Below are 20,970 nucleotides of genomic sequence, written 5' to 3'. Positions count from 1 at the left end.
CAAAACTTTGACCAGAACTAACTCATTTGAGTGTCACCTGATCCCTCAACTTTTCTTGGGTAAGATGCTGAGCAACAGTTAAGCATCTAGAAGACACACAGAATTACAGAAAAGGCAAGACCTCCTTTCTTTCTTTTTTTTTCTATAATGTTTTTTAACATGATTTCACAGGTTTGTTTGTTTTTTTTTTTTGGCTGCTTTGGGTCTTCGTTGCTGGGTGCAGGCTTTCTCTAGTTGTGGCAAGCTGGGGCTACCCTTTGTTGAGGTGCATGGGTTTCTCATTGTGGTGGCTTCTCTTGTTGCAGAGCATGGGATCTAGGCACACGGGCTTCAGTAGTTGTGGCATGTGGGCTCAGTAGTTGTGGCTCGCAGGCTCTAGAGCACAGGCTCAGTAGCTGTGGTGCACGGGCTTTGTTGCTCTGCAGCATGTGGGATCTTCCCAGACCAGGGCTCGAACCCGTGTCCCCTGCATTGGCAGGCAGATTCTTAACCTTTGCACCACCAGGGAAGTCCCCAGCAAGAGCTTCTAACATGACAGACTTCCTCAGGAAAAGTTGGAGTCTAAAGGCAAGCCATCTCCTACTCTTTATCACTCCCTCCCACATCTAGAGGCTACCCTATGACCCCAAGTTCTTGAAGTTCAGGATCTGGATAAAGGTCATTCAGGAAACAAGTTATGTGTTTTTGTCTTTTTACCTAACTTGGTTTAAACTTGCTAGTCTCTTCAACCTTAGGTATTTGGGGAATGAGTATAATTTTATCATTTTACTTTATTCAATTCGTTCATGTTATTTACAAAGAACAACTTCTACCACAACTACCATATTTCCTTATGACAAGGACATTGCTGAATTTTGTTTGGTTGAAATTCACTTGTAATCTCATTGGTCTGCACAAGAGTTCAAGATGAAATAAAAGTGTTTGCAGTGAACAGATGCTCCATGAAATTTATATTTTTTCCTTCCAGTTTTACTGAGATATAATTGACATATAGCACTGTATAAGTTTAAGATGTATAGCATAATGATTTGACTTACATGCATCATGAAATGATTATCACAACAAAGTGAACATTCATCACCTCATATACATACAAAACAAAAGAAAAAGAAAAGAAATTTTCCTTGTGATGAGAACTCTTAGGATTTACTCTCTTAATGACTTTCATGTATAACCTACAGCAGTGTTAATTGCTTTATCTTGTTGTGCATTACATTCCTAGTACTTATGTCTTATAAATGGAAGTCTATACTTCCATGTCCATAGTATTATATTTTACAAAATACATTATAGTTATTTACTCTAAGCAAATATTTTCTACAATGTCCAGTTCAATGGATTACATTAGATGAGACTTCCTCACACATCTCTCCCTTGCAAAGGCCTGAAAACACCTTTATTTTACATTGTGTCATTTACACAAGGTGTAGTAGTGCAGAAAAGGCAGAAAGATGCCCATGTGAATGGTAAAGTTCTCTCCAGCCCTTTCGGGTCACATCAGGAAGGAATTTTTCTTGCTGCACATCACTGGCCCCATGGAACGGGGAGAGCCTTATTCTTGGGAAGCCCTCGTCTTTGCCTACTTTACTATAGAGCTGCCTCTAAGTTTCAGATCTTCCATTTTTCTTACAAAATGAACATTATAGCTTCTAAAAACAGCTACATGTTCCCTATTCACCACCTAATTCTCCTTCCCAAGGTGCATACTTTGTATTCATCATTCCTACGGCAGGAGGCATACCTCAATACTTGCTGAATGACTCTGGGGAACATTTTGAGCCTATACGTTGTAGGAAATTTTTATCATTTGTAGCTGTTTTTTAAAGATTTTTCAGTAAGCTTCCATTTTTAGTCAATCTTTAATATAAAAAAATTATAAATCACTTTTTCACCCATAAACATTATTTCTTATTTAGGCTCTTTCTTTGGTTTCTGGTCACATACAGCTTATTTCATCAAGGGAATACTTTCAGGGGGGCTGTTCAAACCCTTGTTGTTCCATCTCCACCTGTAAGAAGGCGAGGGGGGAGGGGGTGAAATACTGAAAAGTCACTGGAAGTGAGATGACATCCAAAAGGCTTAAGCATGTACATTCATAAAAGCATTTGTCCATGAAGTGTGGATTCGTTGTTCATGTTCACAGCTACCATAGTGCTTTAGAACTACAGGGGACCTTGAGGTCATCTAGCCAATGTCCCTGTTCTGCAGATGAGGAAACTGATGCCCACCCAGGGTAGGTGACCTGGCTGAGGTCAAAACCAGCATTTAGATGCTCTGTGCTCTGCAAACAATGATGTCTTCATATTACGGGAAGAAAAGCTAAATAAAACAAAAAAGGATTCCACTTTAGAACTTTCCTTTTAGGGGTTCTCTCTAGTGTTTTATAAACTCTTTGGCAGCTGACATGACTCCAGTTAGAGAAACAAAAGGAGTTAATTGCAGACTTCAAGTATGTGAACTATTATTTTAAGAAAAATATTCTCCAGATGTTTCCCACCTCCTTTGAGAATAAAAAAGAGGAAATGAGCTTAAAGTTCATCAAGAAAGATTCAGATTAGATATTAGGAAATGTAGGTCTGTGGATCCTGCAATTGGTTACCGGGGAATGTTATGAAATCTCTTCTGGAGAACTTTTGGAATGTGGTGGTTGGCCATCCATTTCAGAGGGGTACGTGGGTGGCCCATTTCTAGAGTTGATGACACAACCTAATTGACGTCTCAAGTTCTGTAGGTCCCAAGAGGTCACGCTCTGCCTATAGCTAGTTGGTGGGGTTGTTGGCTCCTCTTAACTATAGCAGAATTCAGGATTCATCAGTGAAGGACATATTCAAGCTCAGTTTTATAGAAGTATCAGTCCTAAGAGGTGTAATTGGGAAAATTGACTAAAACTAATGAATGCTTATAGGATGTTTTTGCCCACTGCCTTCACTGGATTGATTGACTAATATCTGATGGTTTAATTTCTTTGAGCTCCATCTCAGCATATTCCCTTTGACTTCATTAATACCTTCCAAGCTTGTGTCCTTAGTCCAAAAAGCAAAAAGTAAGGGATCCAGTCTAGGATCTTATCCGATATAATAGGGAAATTCTTTATTTCAACAATTTGGAGGACAAGATGGAGAAAAGTGGAAGTATAATTAGATCTGTACCTTGTTATCCAATGTATTGATGATGTTTCCTAACAATAATCAAGTAAGAATTACTTTTTTAATAATTTTATTGAAATATAGTTGATTTGCATTATTGTGTTAGTTTCAGGTATGCAGCAAAATGATTTAGTTTATATTTATACATATATAATTTACACATATAATTTGTGTATTTATATATATATATTCTTTTTCAGATTCTTTTCAATTATAGGTTATTACCAGATATTTAGTACAGTTCCCTGTGCTATACAATGGGTCCTTGTTGGTTATCTATTTTATACATAGAAGTATGTATTTTCTAATCCCAAACTCCTAATTTATCCCCTCTTCTCCTTTCTCCTTTGGTAACCATAAGTTTGTTTTCTTTTTTTCTTTTTCTTTTTTTTATAAATGTATTTATTTATTTATTTTTGACTGCATTGGGTCTTCGTTGCTGTGCCCAGGCTTTTTCTAGTTGTGGCAAGCAGGGGTTACTCTTCGTTGCAGTGCGAGGGCTTCTCATTGTGGTGGCTTCTCTTGTTGTGGAGCACGGATTCTAGGCACGCGGGCTTCAGTGGTTGTGGCTCACAGGCTCTAGAGCACACACTCAGTAGTTGTGGTGCATGGGCTTAGTTTCTCTGCTGCATGTGGGATCTTCCCAGACCAGGGCTCGAACCCATGTCCCCTGCATTGGCAGGCTGATTCTTAACCACTGTGCCACCAGGGAAGTCCATAAGTTTGTTTTCTATCTCTGTGAGTCTATTTCTGTTTTGTAATAAGCTTATTGTATCATTTTTTAGATTCTACATATAAGTGATATCAAATGATGCTTGTCTTTTCAAATAAGAATTTAAACTTTCTAACTTGGAATGCAACAGTCTTGAATTTCAGTAAAATAATCAACTATATAAATACAGGATGGGGAAATATCATTTGAGAGAGTTTACTGTTAAAAAGACCGAGTAAGTGGACAAAGGGTTGATGATATGTATTTGAAGTATGTTCATAGTGCTGGCGTAAAGTAAGTGCTCAAAAACGTGGCTAATATTATTATAACTTTGATATTTATTGTCTTTCCTCCCTTAACCATCCTCTGGTTCTGGTTTTCTCAAATACAGTCACTGATTTTGCCCAATGCTAATAAGAAACAGCACTGAACCATTCTTCTACCTACCCCCCAAAATCCATTCCCCCCAAAGAATTAGGTTTTCTGAAGGTATCATCAGAAGAATTAGAGTTTCTTCATCTCTGAGGAGATGAAGAAGGGAATTTACAATATGTATCCTATTATAAACACAAAAAGCCAATTGAAATGACTTTTTCCTTTCTTGACTACTCCTTCATTGGAGATCTTTTCTCCAACTCTCTGCCATGCAGCAATCACATTTAATCTCCTCTAGAATCCCCCAGAAGGCCAACTTTCCATACTCTCTATTGCTTAGAGTTGTTACTATCTTCCTTTAAAACCCAGGTGCCGGCGCACCCAATCACAGAAGGCTCAGTTTCTATGGTAAAGTGGGTTTCAAAGAGCATCACCTCAACATCCTTACGCATTCTCTCCTTTGTTTTCCTCCATACCATCCAACACACCATACATTTATGTTTTTGTTTAATTTGTGTCCCCATCAAAGCATAATTCTCAAAATGGTAAAAACAGTTCTCATTTATAAGTAAACATGTCAAAGTTTTAAATGATGACAAAGTCAATTTGAAATAAAATATTAAAAATCTGGGCCTTTCATTGTAATGAGTGGATAAAAAAGTATGCTGAGATAACGCTAAATTTGATACAAAACTGGTTAATACTCTAAAGGGCAATAAAACCATAACCTGAGCAGGGTTAACCAACCTAGTTTATAGAGTTGTTAGTGTCCTGTAATACCAATAAATCATGAAACAAAGTTTTATGTCCCTAGTTTGATGACTCTAAGGTGGGCTTATTAGCATGGCGATAAAAGATCATGTGACCATCTATTTTTTACCTCAGCCAATTTGGGGATATATTTCTTAATGCACCCTTCCCCATCCCTCACTAAAAGTAAGCTACATGTGCACTGCCATTTATGAATCAAAACAGGTGCGTCTCCCCTACAAGCTGCTCAGATAATAAAAATAGCAACAAAAGTTGTGCAAGAAGGTAGTAAGTTGCCTTATGAATGTTGCCGTCATTATTAATATTCAAGTAGGAAAAACGAAGGCCTTCTATCAACAACTGCTGTAGGAAGAACTCCAGATGGGAAGTGAGGCTGAATTAGATATTTTATAAAGCCCCTATCAACACTACAAGTTTTGATTATAAGGGTTCATCAATAAATATTGAGGAGGTCAAAAGAATATCACACATTTTCCTGGTTCTCAGGAAACTTACAATCATGCTGAGGTCTAATACACAAAAAATAATAGGAAAAAAACATAAGATTGATTAAATTTGCATGTAACTTTGTGTTAAACTTTCAATAGTACTATCAGAATAATGGTGTTTGAGGAGGTAGGTAGGGAAGACTTTACAGAAAAGGTAGGAATTGAGTTGGTCTGGAGGAATGGTAGGTGTTCCAGGCTGAGTTGTGTCCCCCAAATCATGTGTTGAAGTCCTATTCCCCCTCACTTCAGAATGTGACTGCATTTGGAGATAGGATCTTTTTTTTTAAGCTCTTTATTGGAATATAATTGCTTTACACTCTTGTACCAGCTTATGAGGTACACCAAAGTGAATCAGCTGTATTTATATACGTATCCCCATATCCCCTCCCTCCCGTGACTCCCCCCCACCTTCCCCATCCTGGCCCTCTAAGGCATCACCCATCATCGAATTGATCTCCCTTTGTTATATAGCAACTTCCCACTGGCTATCTATTTTACAGTTGGTAGTATATATATGTCTATGCTACTCTCTCACTTGGTCCTAGCTTCCCCATCGCCCCCTGCCCCCCAACCCCGTGTCCTCCAGTCCATTCTCTGCATCTGCGTCCTTATTCTTGTCCTGTCACTGGGTTCATCAGTACCATTTTTTTTTTTTTTTTAGATTCCATATACATGAGTTAGCATACATTATTTGTTTTTCTCTTTCTGGCTTACTTCACTCTGTATGACAGATTCTAGGTCTGTCCACCTCATTACATATAGTTCCATCTCATCCCTTTTTAAAGCTGAGTAATATTCCATTGTATATATATGCCACATCTTCTTTATCCATTCATCTGTTGATGGGCATTTAGGTTGCTTCCATGTCCTGGCTATTGTACACAGTGCTGCAATAAACATTATGGTACATGTTTCTTTTCAGATTATGGTTTTCTCTGGGTATATGCTCAGTAGTGGGATTATTGGATCCTCTATATGTCTGTGTCCTAATCTCCTCTTCTTATAAGGACACCAGTCATATTAGACTAGGGCCCACCCTAGTGACCTCATTTTAACTTAACTTCCTCTTTAAAGACCCTGGGTTAAAATGAGGTCACTAGGGTGGGCCCTAGTCTAATACGACTGGTGTCCTTACAAGAAGAGGAGGTTAGGACACAGACATAGAGAGGAAAGACCATGTGAAGACACAGGGAGTATATGGCCACCTACAAGCCAGAAGAGAGGCCCCAGAAGAAACTCACCCTACCAATACCTTTATCTTGGACTTCTAGCCTCCAGAATTGTGAGGAAATAAATGTCTGTTGTTTGAGCCATTCAGTCTGGGATACTTTGTTATCGCAGCCCCAGCAAACCAGTGCAGTAGGGCTGAAATCTGGAGAGGGGTTTAAAAATAATAAGAATCCTCCAGAAGAAAAAAAAAAAAGAATACCATAAATAAAGAGGTCAAAATGAGGACTGACATAGATGAGGAACAGTCTTGAAACAGGGGCTTACATTAATGAACGGTACCTACAGCTACAAGTAATTAGTAAGACTCTTTTTCCCAGTATTGTGTCTTGAGAGATAAACAAACCTTTCAGCCTTCACACCTCTATCCAAAATTTTCTTCCTTAGAGATGTCTTCTACCACCGCCCTTCCAAAACAGCATCTGCCACTCCCAGCCATTCTCAAGCCCTTTCCCCTGCTTTTTCTTCACAACACTTAAATTTGAGATTACAAAATTTATTTTTTACTTGTTAATTGCATGTCTCCCCACACTAGAATGTGAGTTCAATGAGATCAAGGACTCACCTCTCTAATTTACCTCTCTTTCTCTAATTCCCAGAGCCATTTGTAATAATTAGTAAGTGCACCATAAATATCTGTATCTCGTGAATGAATTTCCCGGAGAAATACAATCAATCAGAAGAGAGTTTTCTTTGAGTGGCATGGGAAAGGCAAGAAAACAATTCTGGTGGATATTGGAGGAGTAGGGTGCTGCCTGACTTTCCCCTTGTTTTAGGTGTGGTGAATCTGAAGCCTTGAGAAACAACAAACCCTGTGCAAGGGGCAAGTAGGGGGCGCAGAGGAGGGCCACCTGGGAGCAGATGAGAGAGGCTTGTCCATACCACACACAACACAGACACACGCGCATACACATACACAAACACAGACACGCTGGGAAAGGGAAAGGGAAAGCTGTCCCATGTGAAAGGGCAAGTTGGATTTTGGGTAAAGATTGAAGGTTTAAATACTTAAATATTCTTTCACATAGTAAGCCAAAATCTCATGAGGATCAACGTACAAATAAAATGCTGAGGAGTGTCTAAAATAATATATATCACGTTATTCTCTTATATTCATTACAAGTCACATGAGGAAACCAAAAGTCTCTGCAGCCCTGCCCAAATATAAGGAACCATTTAGGGCTATTCAAAATGATTAGGACGGGCAACTCTGACCCCAGAATGAATAACTGTCTTGGTTCAGCTGTTCTTTTTGCCATTTTTAACAAGTACATTTTAATGGCCATTATTGTTTTATTCATGTTAGGTTTGTCATTATTGCAGTTAACTCACATTTACTTTGGCTAGTATCCTTCTTTGAATGTCTTTGACGTTTCAGTTGGTTTTGATTTGTCTTTTTGGTCACACTCCATTAATAACAACTTAAATGGGAATGGTGCTTTTTTGGCTTAGGAAGAATTCATATTATCATTTGTGCCCTTGAATGGAGCTGTGGGAGAGACAGAGATTATGATTTCTGTTTTATAAGCAAGGAAACTGAGGCTCAGTGAAGAAAAGGGACTTGCAGAAAGTCATAAACACAGAGAATGGCAGAGCTACAACTCAACTGCTGCCATTTGGTTTCTTCTACAAGGCACTTCCTGTGTGACATGACACTCATCACTAAGCCGGCCGGGCTGGCAAAGATCCAGTGTCCGCATGCAGTATGTATGTTTATGTTCACAGGTACTCAAGCACATACATGCCACATACCAGTTATCAGATAGAAAGTCAAGAAAACATCAGATAGAACTCACAGCATTATTGTGTCCTACATCCTTAGAAAAAGAAAAAAGAAGGCAAGAAAACTACCACCATTTCTCCCCAGCAGGAATTCTGAGGCTCCTTCTTCCCACCAGGTGTTTGTATAGTGTTACACAAATCTGACATTCTTTTGAGTGATTTGAGGAGAACCTCCACACCACTTTGATCACCAAAAATATTCTCAGGGACGAGGGAAGTGAATAAGGATAAGTCAAGTGGTAAATTCTAACCAGGGCCCCTACGTAAATATTCAATCTAAAACTGATTGAAGTTTATTTAAATAAAGATCCAGAGAAATGGCAGATGGCACACTGACAGAGGTAGTTTTCAGGAGAGAAAGGCCAAGCCTATGAGAGGAAATAGCTATAGTAGAGCAGAATCCCAGTGGGCCTTTAGTGTTCAACTGGTCTTCTTCCAAGCATTTTGCGCACTTCCAGTTTTCCAGTGTTGCATTAGACTGTCTTGGTTTGAAGATTATTAAGTAAATCCAACACATCCACTGAACTGCAAGAAGGGTGAAGGACTAAGCATGCTATTATCACCCCAAGTTTAGGATTTAATAATGAAACACATTAACCCCCAAAGGTAGAATTAAACCCCAGGTTACACATCACCAGGTATTACCACGTTGTACCTAGCACGGGTTACCCGGTCAGCTCACTGCCTCAGACATTGAATGTTAGAGACAGATGGGGCTTAGAGAACAATCGAGTCTTATTTTTAACAAATGAAGAAGATACACGAAACTAAGATGAAGTTCTGGTCTTCTGAGTGAAAAAAGTAAGGAGCAGTGGTGTGTAGAACAGGCTGTAATCTGTCTTAAATGGGTGTGTGTTATACGTGCATGTTCATAGAATATCTCTGGGAAAATATGAAGGAAAATGGGAAATGTTGTTGCTTCAAAGGGAAGGGATTTTAGATACTAAAGAGCAGAAGTGAGTGGAAAATTTACTTTTATTTCCTGATATCCTTTGCTACCTATTAATAGTTTACACATCTGTCACTCCTGCTAAAAAAGCATAATCTCCTTGAGGGCAGGGTCTATTGACCATATTATAGTCATCTTTTTAATCCCTGGGTGGGTCTCCCATTGTGTCTGGTAAGTACTCAATAAACTACTGTTGAGTACACAGCCGATCCTTTTTTTCCATTTAAAATAACTTTGATTATTGAGTATAAATCAATATTAATTTTGTGGCTCTTTCCAAATGGTTTATAACAATTAATTATTCATATAAGGACATAAAATAACAGCTTTCTATCTTCTCCCATTTCGAGTACACTTAAAACAAATACTTTTTGAAGACTATTCTAATTTATGAAATGAAGAAAGTTTTATAAATCATTTTGCTGACAGATGTTTCATTTTCCCCCCAAAGGGGGAAAAATGATTAGTTAGTATATTTAGAAAAATTGTAATGCAGTGAATTTCATGGTAGACATTCTTATTAAATATTTTCTTAGGTGCTTTGTATTAACCAATTCTTCTGTAGCCTGTTCACACTCTTGGCATTACTCTTGAATACAATGTTGCAAAGTCAACACACATTTTCTAAGTGGAAAACTATGATCCAGAATTAAGTAAGGCAAAGAAAACAAACTCTCAGGAGAATGGAAATTAAATTATTTGTAGACACAAGTTTACTCAAAGTTTTCCAGAAGACATTTACATTAAAAATTGTGAGAAACTTGCCACTTCTTTCTCCATACCCCCAAGTGCCCACCCCCCCCATCCTCCGCCCTGCCCTCTCTCTCTTTCTCCTTCTCTCTCTTTCTCTCTCTCTCTGCAGCATTATGATGACGCTCCACTTAGGGTTCAGATTTTCCTTAAGTCCCTCAATAAGATGTGGGAGCAAAGTCTTTGTGTGGTTTTAGGACCTCGGAATAATTGAGCAGATTTTGATGTGTACCACACTTGCCCTCTAGAGGAATTTGTGAAAACTGCAGTTCCTTGGGCTGCTGGGCCTTCAGCCCTGGGCGTTTCCAAACACACATCTTCTTAAGCTGTTTTTTATAAAGAGATAAGCCCCATTTATATTTGTTCTATTAATTACTAATTTGCAAAGGATACTATTAAAAGGCTTAAAAAAAGTTTATTTGTGTGAGTAGTTAAACATCTCTATCTTATTAATACAACAAATTTGCTTTGTAAACTCCTTTCTTTCATAATAGTACAAAGATAAAATTTAATGATCTCTAGGTCCAATTAACCTAATTCCAAACAAATGACTTCATAGTACATAATTAGAAGAAAGAACTGGTATCCCTGTATGTACATAATTATGATGGTGATTTTTTTTTTTTAATTACATTTTGGGACTGTCACATGAAGTACCTTCTTTCCAATTCAGAAGATGTCTTCAGTTCTTATTGTTGTTCTTGTTTGCTCTCTAACCTTTACACATGTTTATGACCAAACCAAAGCAGCCAAAGAACATCTGATATATGAAAAATTACTGCCTCCGGCATAAAGCCTATAAATTATTAACTGTTTCCATTTACAGTAGAATAGAATTTCAGCACTTACAAAGTATGACTTTCCACCAAGTTTGCTTCATTTTGGAGAATCTATTCTGTCTGTTAGGATTAAGTTCAGTCCAAATGTGTGGCACACAAAATAACAGTGGCTTAAAGAAGATAAATCTTTATCTCTTGCGTAGACAAATTCCAAACTTAAGGATTAATATATGGTGCCTCCAAGTTCAACCAAGGCTGAGGTTTCCTCTAGCTTGTTGCTCTACCATCCTTAATGCCAGGTTTCACTCCATGGTCCACTGTGTCTGGCCCATTTCTGGGCAATATGCCCACATTCCAGCCAGTGGGAAGAAGCAAGGGGAAGAACACGCTCACTCCCCCTAAGGAGACTTCTTGGAAGTTGCACCCGTTACAACTACACCCAGCAGGCCAGAACTTTGTCACATGGCCACATCTAAATGAAATGTCTTCATTCTAGGCTTGCTCCGTTCCAGCTGAAAGTTAGGGATGCCTATGCTATGGAAGAAGGCAGAGGTCATGTTCAAGGACAACTAGCAGTCTTCCCATAGCCTACAATCCCACTAATTGCCTTCATTTGATAGTGCTTACTCTTTCCTGTGTTTTGTCTGCTTGTTTTCTACTGAAAGGTGACATCTTTCCATTTGTCTTCCACTCATAAAGGTCTGCTGATGAAGACTGCACTTCCTTTCCTTTTTTCTCTGCTCTTTCTCTAAGTAAACGCTGGTCACCTGGCCTGCTGGTTTTCACCATGTTGGTGCATGCCTTCCTCCACAGGTGATGGCTGGGCCACCTGCCCCTCTGCAGCTACTGGGAGTACTGCTTACCATTTCTCTGGGCTCCGTCCAGCTCATCCAAGCTGGTGCCTACTATGGAATCAAGCCGATGCCACCTCAAATTCCTCCTCAGATTCCACCGCAAATTCCGCAATACCAGCCCCTGGGCCAGCAAGTACCTCACATGGCTTTGGGCAAAGATGGCCTCAGCATGGGCAAGGAGCTGCCCCATATGCAGTATGGCAAGGAGTATCCACATCTACCCCAATATATGAAGGAAATTCAGCCGGCACCAAGGATGGGCAAGGAAGCAGCTCCCAAGAAAGGCAAAGGTAACACACTTCAGGACTGCTGTAAAACAGCAGCTTTCCAAAATCCTAAACAATGAGTTGGGGGTGGGGAGAGCTAAATTTTTGACATTTTTATTTTAGCATGCGTGGCTGACATTCATTTCCTACTGTGTTCTAAACTCTATCCTTGACAAGTTCGTCTTAAAGAAAGACAAAATTATCATTTTATGTTATGCTTTCTTATTTTGACAGCATCAAATGACACAAAACATATTTAATAACAAGCAGTTTATTCCCTTATTATTTCTTTATTCAAACATACGGCAACATAATGAGCATCTTTTTGTGTCAGCTCTGAGCCAAAATGTTGAGGGATAAAGTGGAGAAAAAAAAAAGTGATGTCAGTCTTCAGAACTAGGAGAACAATGATAGAACCTTCTGTGTTAAAAAGGAAAATCATATGAAAGCACTTTGTAAAAAATAAATGTGTTTTTAAGACTGCTCTAATGAAGTTGCTACATGTCAATCAATAAATCTACAGAAGGAGCCTGAAGAGTACAGGCTGCATCTAAAGATGATACCTGAAAATCTCTCCATTACTTTCTAGGCATATTCATTAAGTTATTCAACACCTGCAAAATGTGTATCACTTTTTTAAGTCTTTTTTAAATTTTTCTTTTTTTGGCCACACCACATGGCTTGTAGAATCTTAGTTCCCTAACCAGGGATTGAATCCAGGCCGTCAGCAGTGAGAACACAGAGTTTTACACACTGGTCTGCCAGGGGATTCCCAAGAGACATTTTCTTTTAAACTCAGCTGATTTATAAGAAACCTAGGAAACCTAGCACTCGCAAGAAAGGAATTGCAATCAAAGTAGCAATTCCCTTTGAGGAAGTGGAGGCCATTCTCAATGGTCCCTGCAAAAGCAGGAAGCTCTACTTCCAGGGAACTACTGCATTTGGTGCTAATAGGCCTGGGTGCCTAGAGGTCAGAAATGAGAGAAACCTAGTCATTTAACCTCTCTGAAACTACTTTTCTTAGTTTGTAAAGTAGGATTATTGAGTCGATGACTTAAGGTAAGCACTAAATAAATGCTAAAGCACCATTAAAAACTTTGAGTTGCTACAGTGGATCATTCAGCAAAATCTAAGTATGAACACAGCGTATACTCCAGGTGCGTGCTAGACACTAGGTATTCCTGATGAACATGACATGACTCTGCCCCAGATGCTGCCTTGCTATAGGAGCTACATAGTTCCGGCTTAGAAACGGCACACCTTAATTGCACGATAGTAATATCTGTTGGCATAAAAGAAGCATTTCCAATTTTCTTCTCTTTGGGAGCTGATATTCCACTTAGGGGATTATCTCAGTCATTTGTTTTCCTTCCTTTATTGAATGACCTGCCTGGATTTTGAAACTTCCTGTACTTATTCAGATGGGTACCAGATCGCAACCGAGGAATTTGGAAAAAACATGAGTTCTGTAGTTCTATTTTTTCCCCTGACAGTAGCGCAGTGAACAATACAATGGTCAGGATTAAGATGTAACTAATCGTTAGTGTAAGACTTTGGGACCACGAATTTCATTTCTTTATCTTACTCCTTACTTCCAGTAGCATGGGTGATCCAGAGTTGTGTTTCTCTGCAAGGCATAACGTAATCAACATAATAACATGTGCTTTGTATAACAAGAAAGAATAACGCTTTTCACATCTATTATCTAATCTTGTAGTGTGGGTGTATCATTCTTGATGCACAGATAAGCAAGCAGAGATGCTGATGGCTTAAGTGGCCCAGTCAAGATCTCATTTTAAGGCCAGAAGAGAAACTAAGCTTCCTGCTTCTAATCCTAGCTTAATTCCTTATTCGCGCTGCTTATCAACATAAAATATTTCATTCACTTCTTTTGTTTAAAAACCAAATTTGCAAGTGAGAAATAACATATTAAATTAAAGAATTAATATTTGAGGCTTACTACAACATAGTAAAGAAATTAAACAAATCGATTTGACTCTAGAGGACAGATGATTAAGATGTTATTAAACCACACACAAAATAAAATGCTTCTATTCTTCCCTGAGTCTGTCATCCTCTACATCATACTGTATTTCAGCACAAGAGGAAACATTATTTTGCCATATATTATTATATTTAAAATTCAAGGACTTAGAAAAATACAGTATATAACATTGGGGAAAAAATAGAAAAAATAAAAATGACTCCAACATCGTTTAAAATATACACACAGACATATACATACCTACATATGTATATAGAACACATGAGATGGAAATACATATAAATGTCAAGAGATTATTTCTGAGTAGTGGGCTTATAGGCAACTTTGATTTTTCTTTATCCTTCTTTGAACTCTTTACAGTGAACACACCATAAAATCTCCAAGTTTGTACTGGGAAAAATGTTTCTTCATTACTTTCTAGCTTTTTTACTTAACTAACGCTGATAAAAGCAGCCACAGATATCAATTCTCAAAATAATATCTCAAATATGGCAAAGAAATTATCAGCTTGATTGTCCATTAAGTACTGACAATACAGTCCTAGAACACGAGCACATTATTCCTAGTCTTTCTCTCGATAATAGGCAAATGTGTCAGAACTAATGATTGAAGCAAAGTGAAGGATGATCAATAATAATCTCTCTTTCTCTCTCTCTCCCACTCCATCCCCCCTTCCCTCCCTCCCTCCCTCGTTCTCTCTCTCTCCTCTCCCAGTAGAAATACCATTAGCCAGTTTACGGGGGGAGCAAGGTCCCCGTGGAGAGCCTGGCCCAAGAGGACCACCTGGGCCCCCTGGTTTACCAGGTCAAGGGATACCTGGAATCAAAGGAAAACCAGGGCCACAGGGATATCCAGGAATTGGAAAGCCAGGTATGCCTGGAATGCCAGGAAAGCCGGGAGCCATGGGAATGCCTGGGGCAAAAGGTGAAATTGGACCCAAAGGGGAGATCGGACCAATGGGGATCCCAGGACCGCAAGGACCTCCAGGGCCTCACGGACTTCCTGGCATTGGGAAGCCAGGTGGGCCAGGGTTACCAGGGCAACCAGGTGCCAAAGGTGAGCGAGGACCCAAAGGACCACCAGGACCTCCAGGCCTTCAGGGCCCTAAAGGAGAGAAGGGCTTCGGGATGCCAGGTTTGCCAGGCCTGAAGGGTCCTCCAGGAATGCATGGCCCTCCCGGCCCTGTCGGACTTCCAGGAGTAGGCAAACCAGGAGTGACAGGCTTCCCTGGGCCCCAGGGTCCCCTGGGAAAGCCAGGCCCTCCAGGCGAACCTGGGCCACAAGGCCCTATTGGGGTCCCAGGGGTTCAAGGACCTCCTGGGATGCCTGGAATTGGAAAACCAGGCCAGGATGGGATCCCTGGGCAGCCAGGATTTCCAGGTGGCAAAGGGGAGCAAGGACTGCCAGGACTGCCAGGACCCCCAGGCCTTCCAGGGATAGGGAAACCAGGCTTCCCAGGACCCAAAGGTGACAGGGGCGTAGGGGGTCTTCCTGGGGCTCTGGGACCAAGAGGGGAGAAAGGACCAGTAGGCGCCCCTGGATTGGGGGGTCCCCCAGGAGAGCCAGGCCTGCCTGGAATCCCAGGTCCCATGGGCCCTCCAGGTGCTATCGGTTTTCCCGGACCCAAAGGAGAAGGTGGGGTTGTGGGGCCACAGGGGCCACCAGGTCCCAAGGGTGAGCCAGGGCTTCAAGGCTTCCCAGGAAAGCCAGGTTTCCTTGGTGAAGTGGGGCCCCCTGGCATGAGGGGTTTGCCAGGTCCCATAGGGCCCAAGGGGGAAGCTGGGCTAAAAGGTTTGCCGGGGCTCCCTGGTGCCCCGGGGCTGCTTGGACCAAAGGGAGAGCCAGGAATCCCAGGAGAACAGGGTTTACAGGGCCCCCCAGGTATCCCAGGGATTGCAGGCCCGAGTGGCCCCATTGGACCGCCTGGAATTCCTGGCCCCAAAGGGGAACCGGGTCTCCCAGGGCCTCCTGGGTTCCCTGGAGTAGGGAAGCCCGGAGTAGCAGGACTTCATGGCCCCCCAGGGAAGCCTGGTGCCCTCGGTCCCCAAGGCCAGCCTGGCCTTCCAGGGCCCCCTGGCCCTCCAGGGCCCCCAGGGCCCCCAGCTGTGATGGCCCCAACACCATCACCCCATGGAGAGTATCTGCCAGATATGGGGCTGGGAATTGATGGAGCAAAACCCCCCCACGCCTATGGGGCTAAGAAAGGCAAGAATGGAGGGCCAGCCTATGAGATGCCTGCATTTACCGCTGAGCTGACTGCACCTTTCCCACCTGTGGGGGCCCCCGTGAAGTTTGACAAACTGCTCTATAACGGCAGACAGAACTACAACCCGCAGACGGGCATCTTCACCTGCGAGGTCCCTGGGGTCTACTACTTTGCATACCACGTCCACTGCAAGGGGGGCAACGTGTGGGTTGCTCTGTTCAAGAACAACGAGCCCATGATGTACACATATGATGAGTACAAGAAGGGCTTCCTGGACCAGGCGTCCGGGAGCGCGGTGCTGCTGCTCCGGCCCGGAGACCGGGTGTTCCTCCAGATGCCCTCTGAACAGGCTGCAGGACTCTATGCCGGGCAGTACGTCCATTCCTCTTTTTCAGGATATTTATTGTATCCCATGTAAAAAATTTAAAAAAAGAGAGAGATTTAATAGAAGAAAAGAAAATGATGCACCAAAAAATCCAAATGAGGAACATAATTGCTTCAAAACATTTATATAGTTGGGAAGTTATATTTAAGTGAAAATTTGAACCATCATGTACAAATAAAAACTAAGATGCATGTTTAGTGCTCTGCACAGCAGCTTGTAATTGAAAATGATGGGATAGATTTATGTATTGAGTACTGACACTTGTGTTGTACCCACTGGAATCATATTAGCTGTTTATGTTATGTGCTTCCATGATAACCTGCTTATTCAGATCAAAGTATTTCAGTATGAAAGAGCATAGCTAATGAAAGTCACTCACTCATATTGTTTACTTTAAAATATAAATATGGCTTAAAGAAATATCAATGATAACAATTACATACCGTATTTACTTGCATAATTTCCTCTGTATTTGTGCAGATATTTTGCCATGGGATGTGGGGGAGTTCTGCAGTGCTCTTCGCCAGTGAGATGTGGACAGAGAACGAGGGTAGGGCTTTAGTCCAAGGGATATTTATCCCCTGTCAGAGGCTGTGTCTTTTACAAGAGTTCTACTCAGAAATGCGTGTCTAGTGTCCCTAGAAGAACAAGTGCAGTGTACTTACTCATGCCTTCTCTGTGCCTAGCATTGGATGAGACCCCTCTGTAGGGCCTAGGACAGTGCCCTGTCGGAAGCTAACAACCCAGCTGGGAGACATGAGCAGGAAGTAACTCATTTACTCCTCGAGGGTTCTTTTTTGTGTTTTTTTTTTTTCTGTGATTTATTTTTTCTTTCTTCTTGTCTCCATATAATTTCCACTATGACCCAACTAATATGAACACCTGTAAGTCACAAGAAAAAAAAATAATGCTTTCCCCTCATAGCTTTCCACTTTTGTGTAATGTTCATTACCAATAGCAGTTCTTAACTGTGTTTACATGCACATAATAATCCCCCTCCTTTGCCTACACACACAAATGACTACAATGAGGCTTCACTCATGAAGGGGATATTGGTACTTTTTAGTAGCTATTGAATTTCAAAGAAATTTCCCTATGCAGTATATATATAAACCGGTGTGTCATCTTAGGTCCCAAAGTGAATTTTCTAAATCCAAGCCATCCTTTACTTGGGGAAAGAGGGGGAAGTTTCAGGATTACATAGGAAAATAAATTTTTTTGAAAAAATAATTTGTGAAGTTTTAAGTTAAAAAACGGATGTATTACTTCCTGCTTAGGTACTAAAAATGCAGGAAGCAACCTGTGGAAGAGCCATCTGGAATGTGAAAGGGCAATGACAGCCTATGCTTTTTATGTCACCCCACAGAGTCAATACAAATTTAAAGAGAAAAATAAACACTTTTCCAGGTTTTCACTTAGGTACATACTAATTGCTTCACACATGCAAATCTGGTCTCAAAACACAGACAAAGCATTTCAAGTTGGCTATGAGTCTGCTGCTGATACTATAAGCCACTGGGGGAAATAATGTGGGACTGTGGTGGTAGAGTCTTGTATCTACTCCTCAAAATTAAGAGTGAGGAGATGAGGGGATAGGTACAGATTGGAAAATACACAAATAAATACGGTATAAACACACATGGAATTGTGTCTATGTCAAATCTGAATCATTTTAACTATCAAGAGTATTCTCCTCAGCCTACTATCTGTCTTTTCGCTATATGGTATACGAGCACCATTTCTTCTCAATTTCTTAGAAAGAGAAATGAGTTCATTACCACATGGTTTCTTACTCATGGCTAATTATATGACAAACTTTTCCCATCAAAAATATATCCCACCCAACCTTCATTTTCAAAGCAGACAGCATTTATGTGGCCAAATATCCTTTGGGTTGGTCTTGAGGATGCTGATTTTGGGCCGATGGCTATGAAAGCCACATGGATCCATTGGGCTCTGTCTGCTAAATAGCTGCGTTGAAATGGCTTCGAAGCAAGCCAGATCAGCTGATTTATAAAACTGTATTTATCTGTACATGTATGGGCTTTTTATTTCCACCAAGAGATAAAGTACCTCTTTAGTCAAAACCAAATTTCACTTTTCAAATATCTTCCAACTTATTTATAGGTTGTTACTCAGTTGCCTGTGTGTGTGTTGTGTGTGTGTGTGTGTGTGTGCACGCGTGCGTGCGCACATGTGTGTATTATCAGGCATATGCTTCTAACTTTTAGATAGGGGAGGAGCAAAATCTATGCCAGATACTGTGTATTCTACAATGGTGCTAATCTCAGAGCTACATGAATTACTCCATTTAATTTAAAGAAGAGTTTTAAATAATAATCTATGTATCTGTGTTTCCCTTTTGAGTGCTGCACATCATGTTAACACATTTAGTGTAAAAGCAGATGAAACAAACACATGTTCTAAAGTCTAGGGATAATACTACAATCCCTATTTAATTCAAAATTAACCAGAACTTTTCCATGTGAAATAGACCAAACTGACAATATTGTTATTTAAATACAGAGTTTTAATGCAAGATGACATCCCATAGGGGAAAAGAATGTCTATAGTGGGTGACTGTTTTCAAATATTTTACAAAATACCATGAATGGTGAACAGACTGGTAACTTTGAGTTTCCATGACAGATTTGAGAAATGTCAATAGCAAATCATTTTTGTATTTAAATTTTTGTACTGATTTGGAAAAAAGTCTTATTAAATACCTTTAAAAGTATGTTTCTCATCTTGTTCATATCACCCAGCTGACACTGAACTTCATAACTGTTTATCCCCCAACGTGTTAATTAGCTGCTGAAACAGAGACCTAACATAATCCTAGCTTCATGGGGACAATTCTTTCTCTTTAACATAACAGCTGCAAGCATAAACAGGCTGGGGCTCATGTGGCAGCCCCAGTCAGGGCCCCAGTTTCCTTCTATCTTGTTGCTCTTCCACCCTGAGGGTGCGGCCCTCATCTCCAGGGTGCAGGAGAGCTAACCACCACAGCCACATTCCAGCCAGAAGGAAGGAGGAAAAATCAGGAAGGGGAGAACACGCTTCCTTCTTAAAGAACTCAACCTAGTGGTTGCTTAGATCACCCTCCTGCATCCCATGCCCTGAATTTAGTCACGTGGCCACAATCAGCTGCAAGGGAGTGTGGGAAATGCAATATTTACTCAGGGCAACCACATGTCCAGCTAAAAATCAGAGGTTCTATTAGCACAGAAGAAGAACAGATTTCAGGAAACAATTAGCTGCTGCATCTGTCACATCCAACCTAAAAAGATAAACTGCCACAGATCTCTTCTCCCACAAAGAAACTAACCTTCAAGTATTCAATTCTGTTACACTTTGCCACAGCAGAGCCAAAATTTTTGAGGGGAGATAGTGGTGAGTGGAGCTTTAGAGCAGAAGCAGACCTGTTTCAAGAACCTAAGGGTCTTAATAAGCATCACTGATCAGGGAAGAATTCTTTTGTGATGACGTACCAAGCACACAATGATCATAATTTATCATGTCTCAACTATCGCAAAGGGATTATTCGAATCATTCAACAAGCAACTACGTAGCAGCAGTCTGTGGCTGGTTAATTCACCTGTTTAAACCCATCGGTCTGGAAGCTCAAGATCATAGCTCCCATTCCCACATAGCCCAACTAGTTCTATTTTCTTCTATGGCCAAAGGCTCTTCTATAACACGGACCAGTCACCTCATGTGCAAACAGTGGTGGTCACAAAAGTAAGTGGAAGGATAGATACAGGAGACAGAGGCAAGGAGGAATACATGGTCGGAATTCAGAATGCCGACCAAGCAGGACAAATCCATTATTACAATGGGTCTATAGTATCCCTTTATGTTAAAACAAACCACACAGGAGCCCCTACCTGGCACCTGATATTACTAGGCAATGTGAGGAGCACATAAGCAACAGAAAACATGACCATTCTTTTTAAAAGTATCTTCTGTTTGGAGGATGTCAAGATATCTGTTAAACAAACTGACTTCCAGGTGATATACAAACAAGGGTGGTGTGAGGCCAACTGGATGCATAGGTGCTAGCGAAGTTCAGGAAGAGAAAGGCCATTCCACGCTGCTCCCTTCCTGGGAATGCCTTCTCTGACCTGTCTGCTGTATAATTCCCCCTCACCCCTCAAGACACAGCACAAGCATCACCTCTCCTTCCCTACTGCCCAGATTTAGTCACCACCCTGCCTGGTACAATCTTCTGTCCCTTCACTTTTCCTGCTTTGTAACTGAACTGTTTGTCTGCCC

At 40.8% G+C, this 20,970-nt stretch overlaps 1 protein-coding gene across 2 annotated transcripts in view; it reads left to right on the top strand.

Moving 5' to 3' along the window:
- COL8A1 (collagen type VIII alpha 1 chain) overlaps nucleotides 1-19,432 on the top strand; it is a 150,598-nt gene extending 131,166 nt beyond the window's left edge. Inside the window, exons 3-4 of one of the 2 annotated variants that reach the window (XM_057696277.1) lie at nucleotides 11,793-12,123; nucleotides 14,822-19,432. In XM_057696277.1, coding sequence (XP_057552260.1) covers nucleotides 11,796-12,123; nucleotides 14,822-16,728 — 2,235 coding nt within the window. In that variant the 5' untranslated portion in view covers nucleotides 11,793-11,795 and the 3' untranslated portion in view covers nucleotides 16,729-19,432. Of the gene's footprint in view, nucleotides 1-11,792; nucleotides 12,124-14,818 lie in introns of both variants that reach the window. The other variant, XM_057696276.1, reaches the window with a different exon arrangement.
- Nucleotides 19,433-20,970: the final 1,538 nt, after the last annotated feature.

This window comes from Hippopotamus amphibius, chromosome 10, assembly GCF_030028045.1.
Source record: "Hippopotamus amphibius kiboko isolate mHipAmp2 chromosome 10, mHipAmp2.hap2, whole genome shotgun sequence".
In the NCBI taxonomy this organism is placed as follows: domain Eukaryota; kingdom Metazoa; phylum Chordata; class Mammalia; order Artiodactyla; family Hippopotamidae; genus Hippopotamus; species Hippopotamus amphibius.
This window is presented reverse-complemented; position numbering and strand designations above follow the sequence as displayed.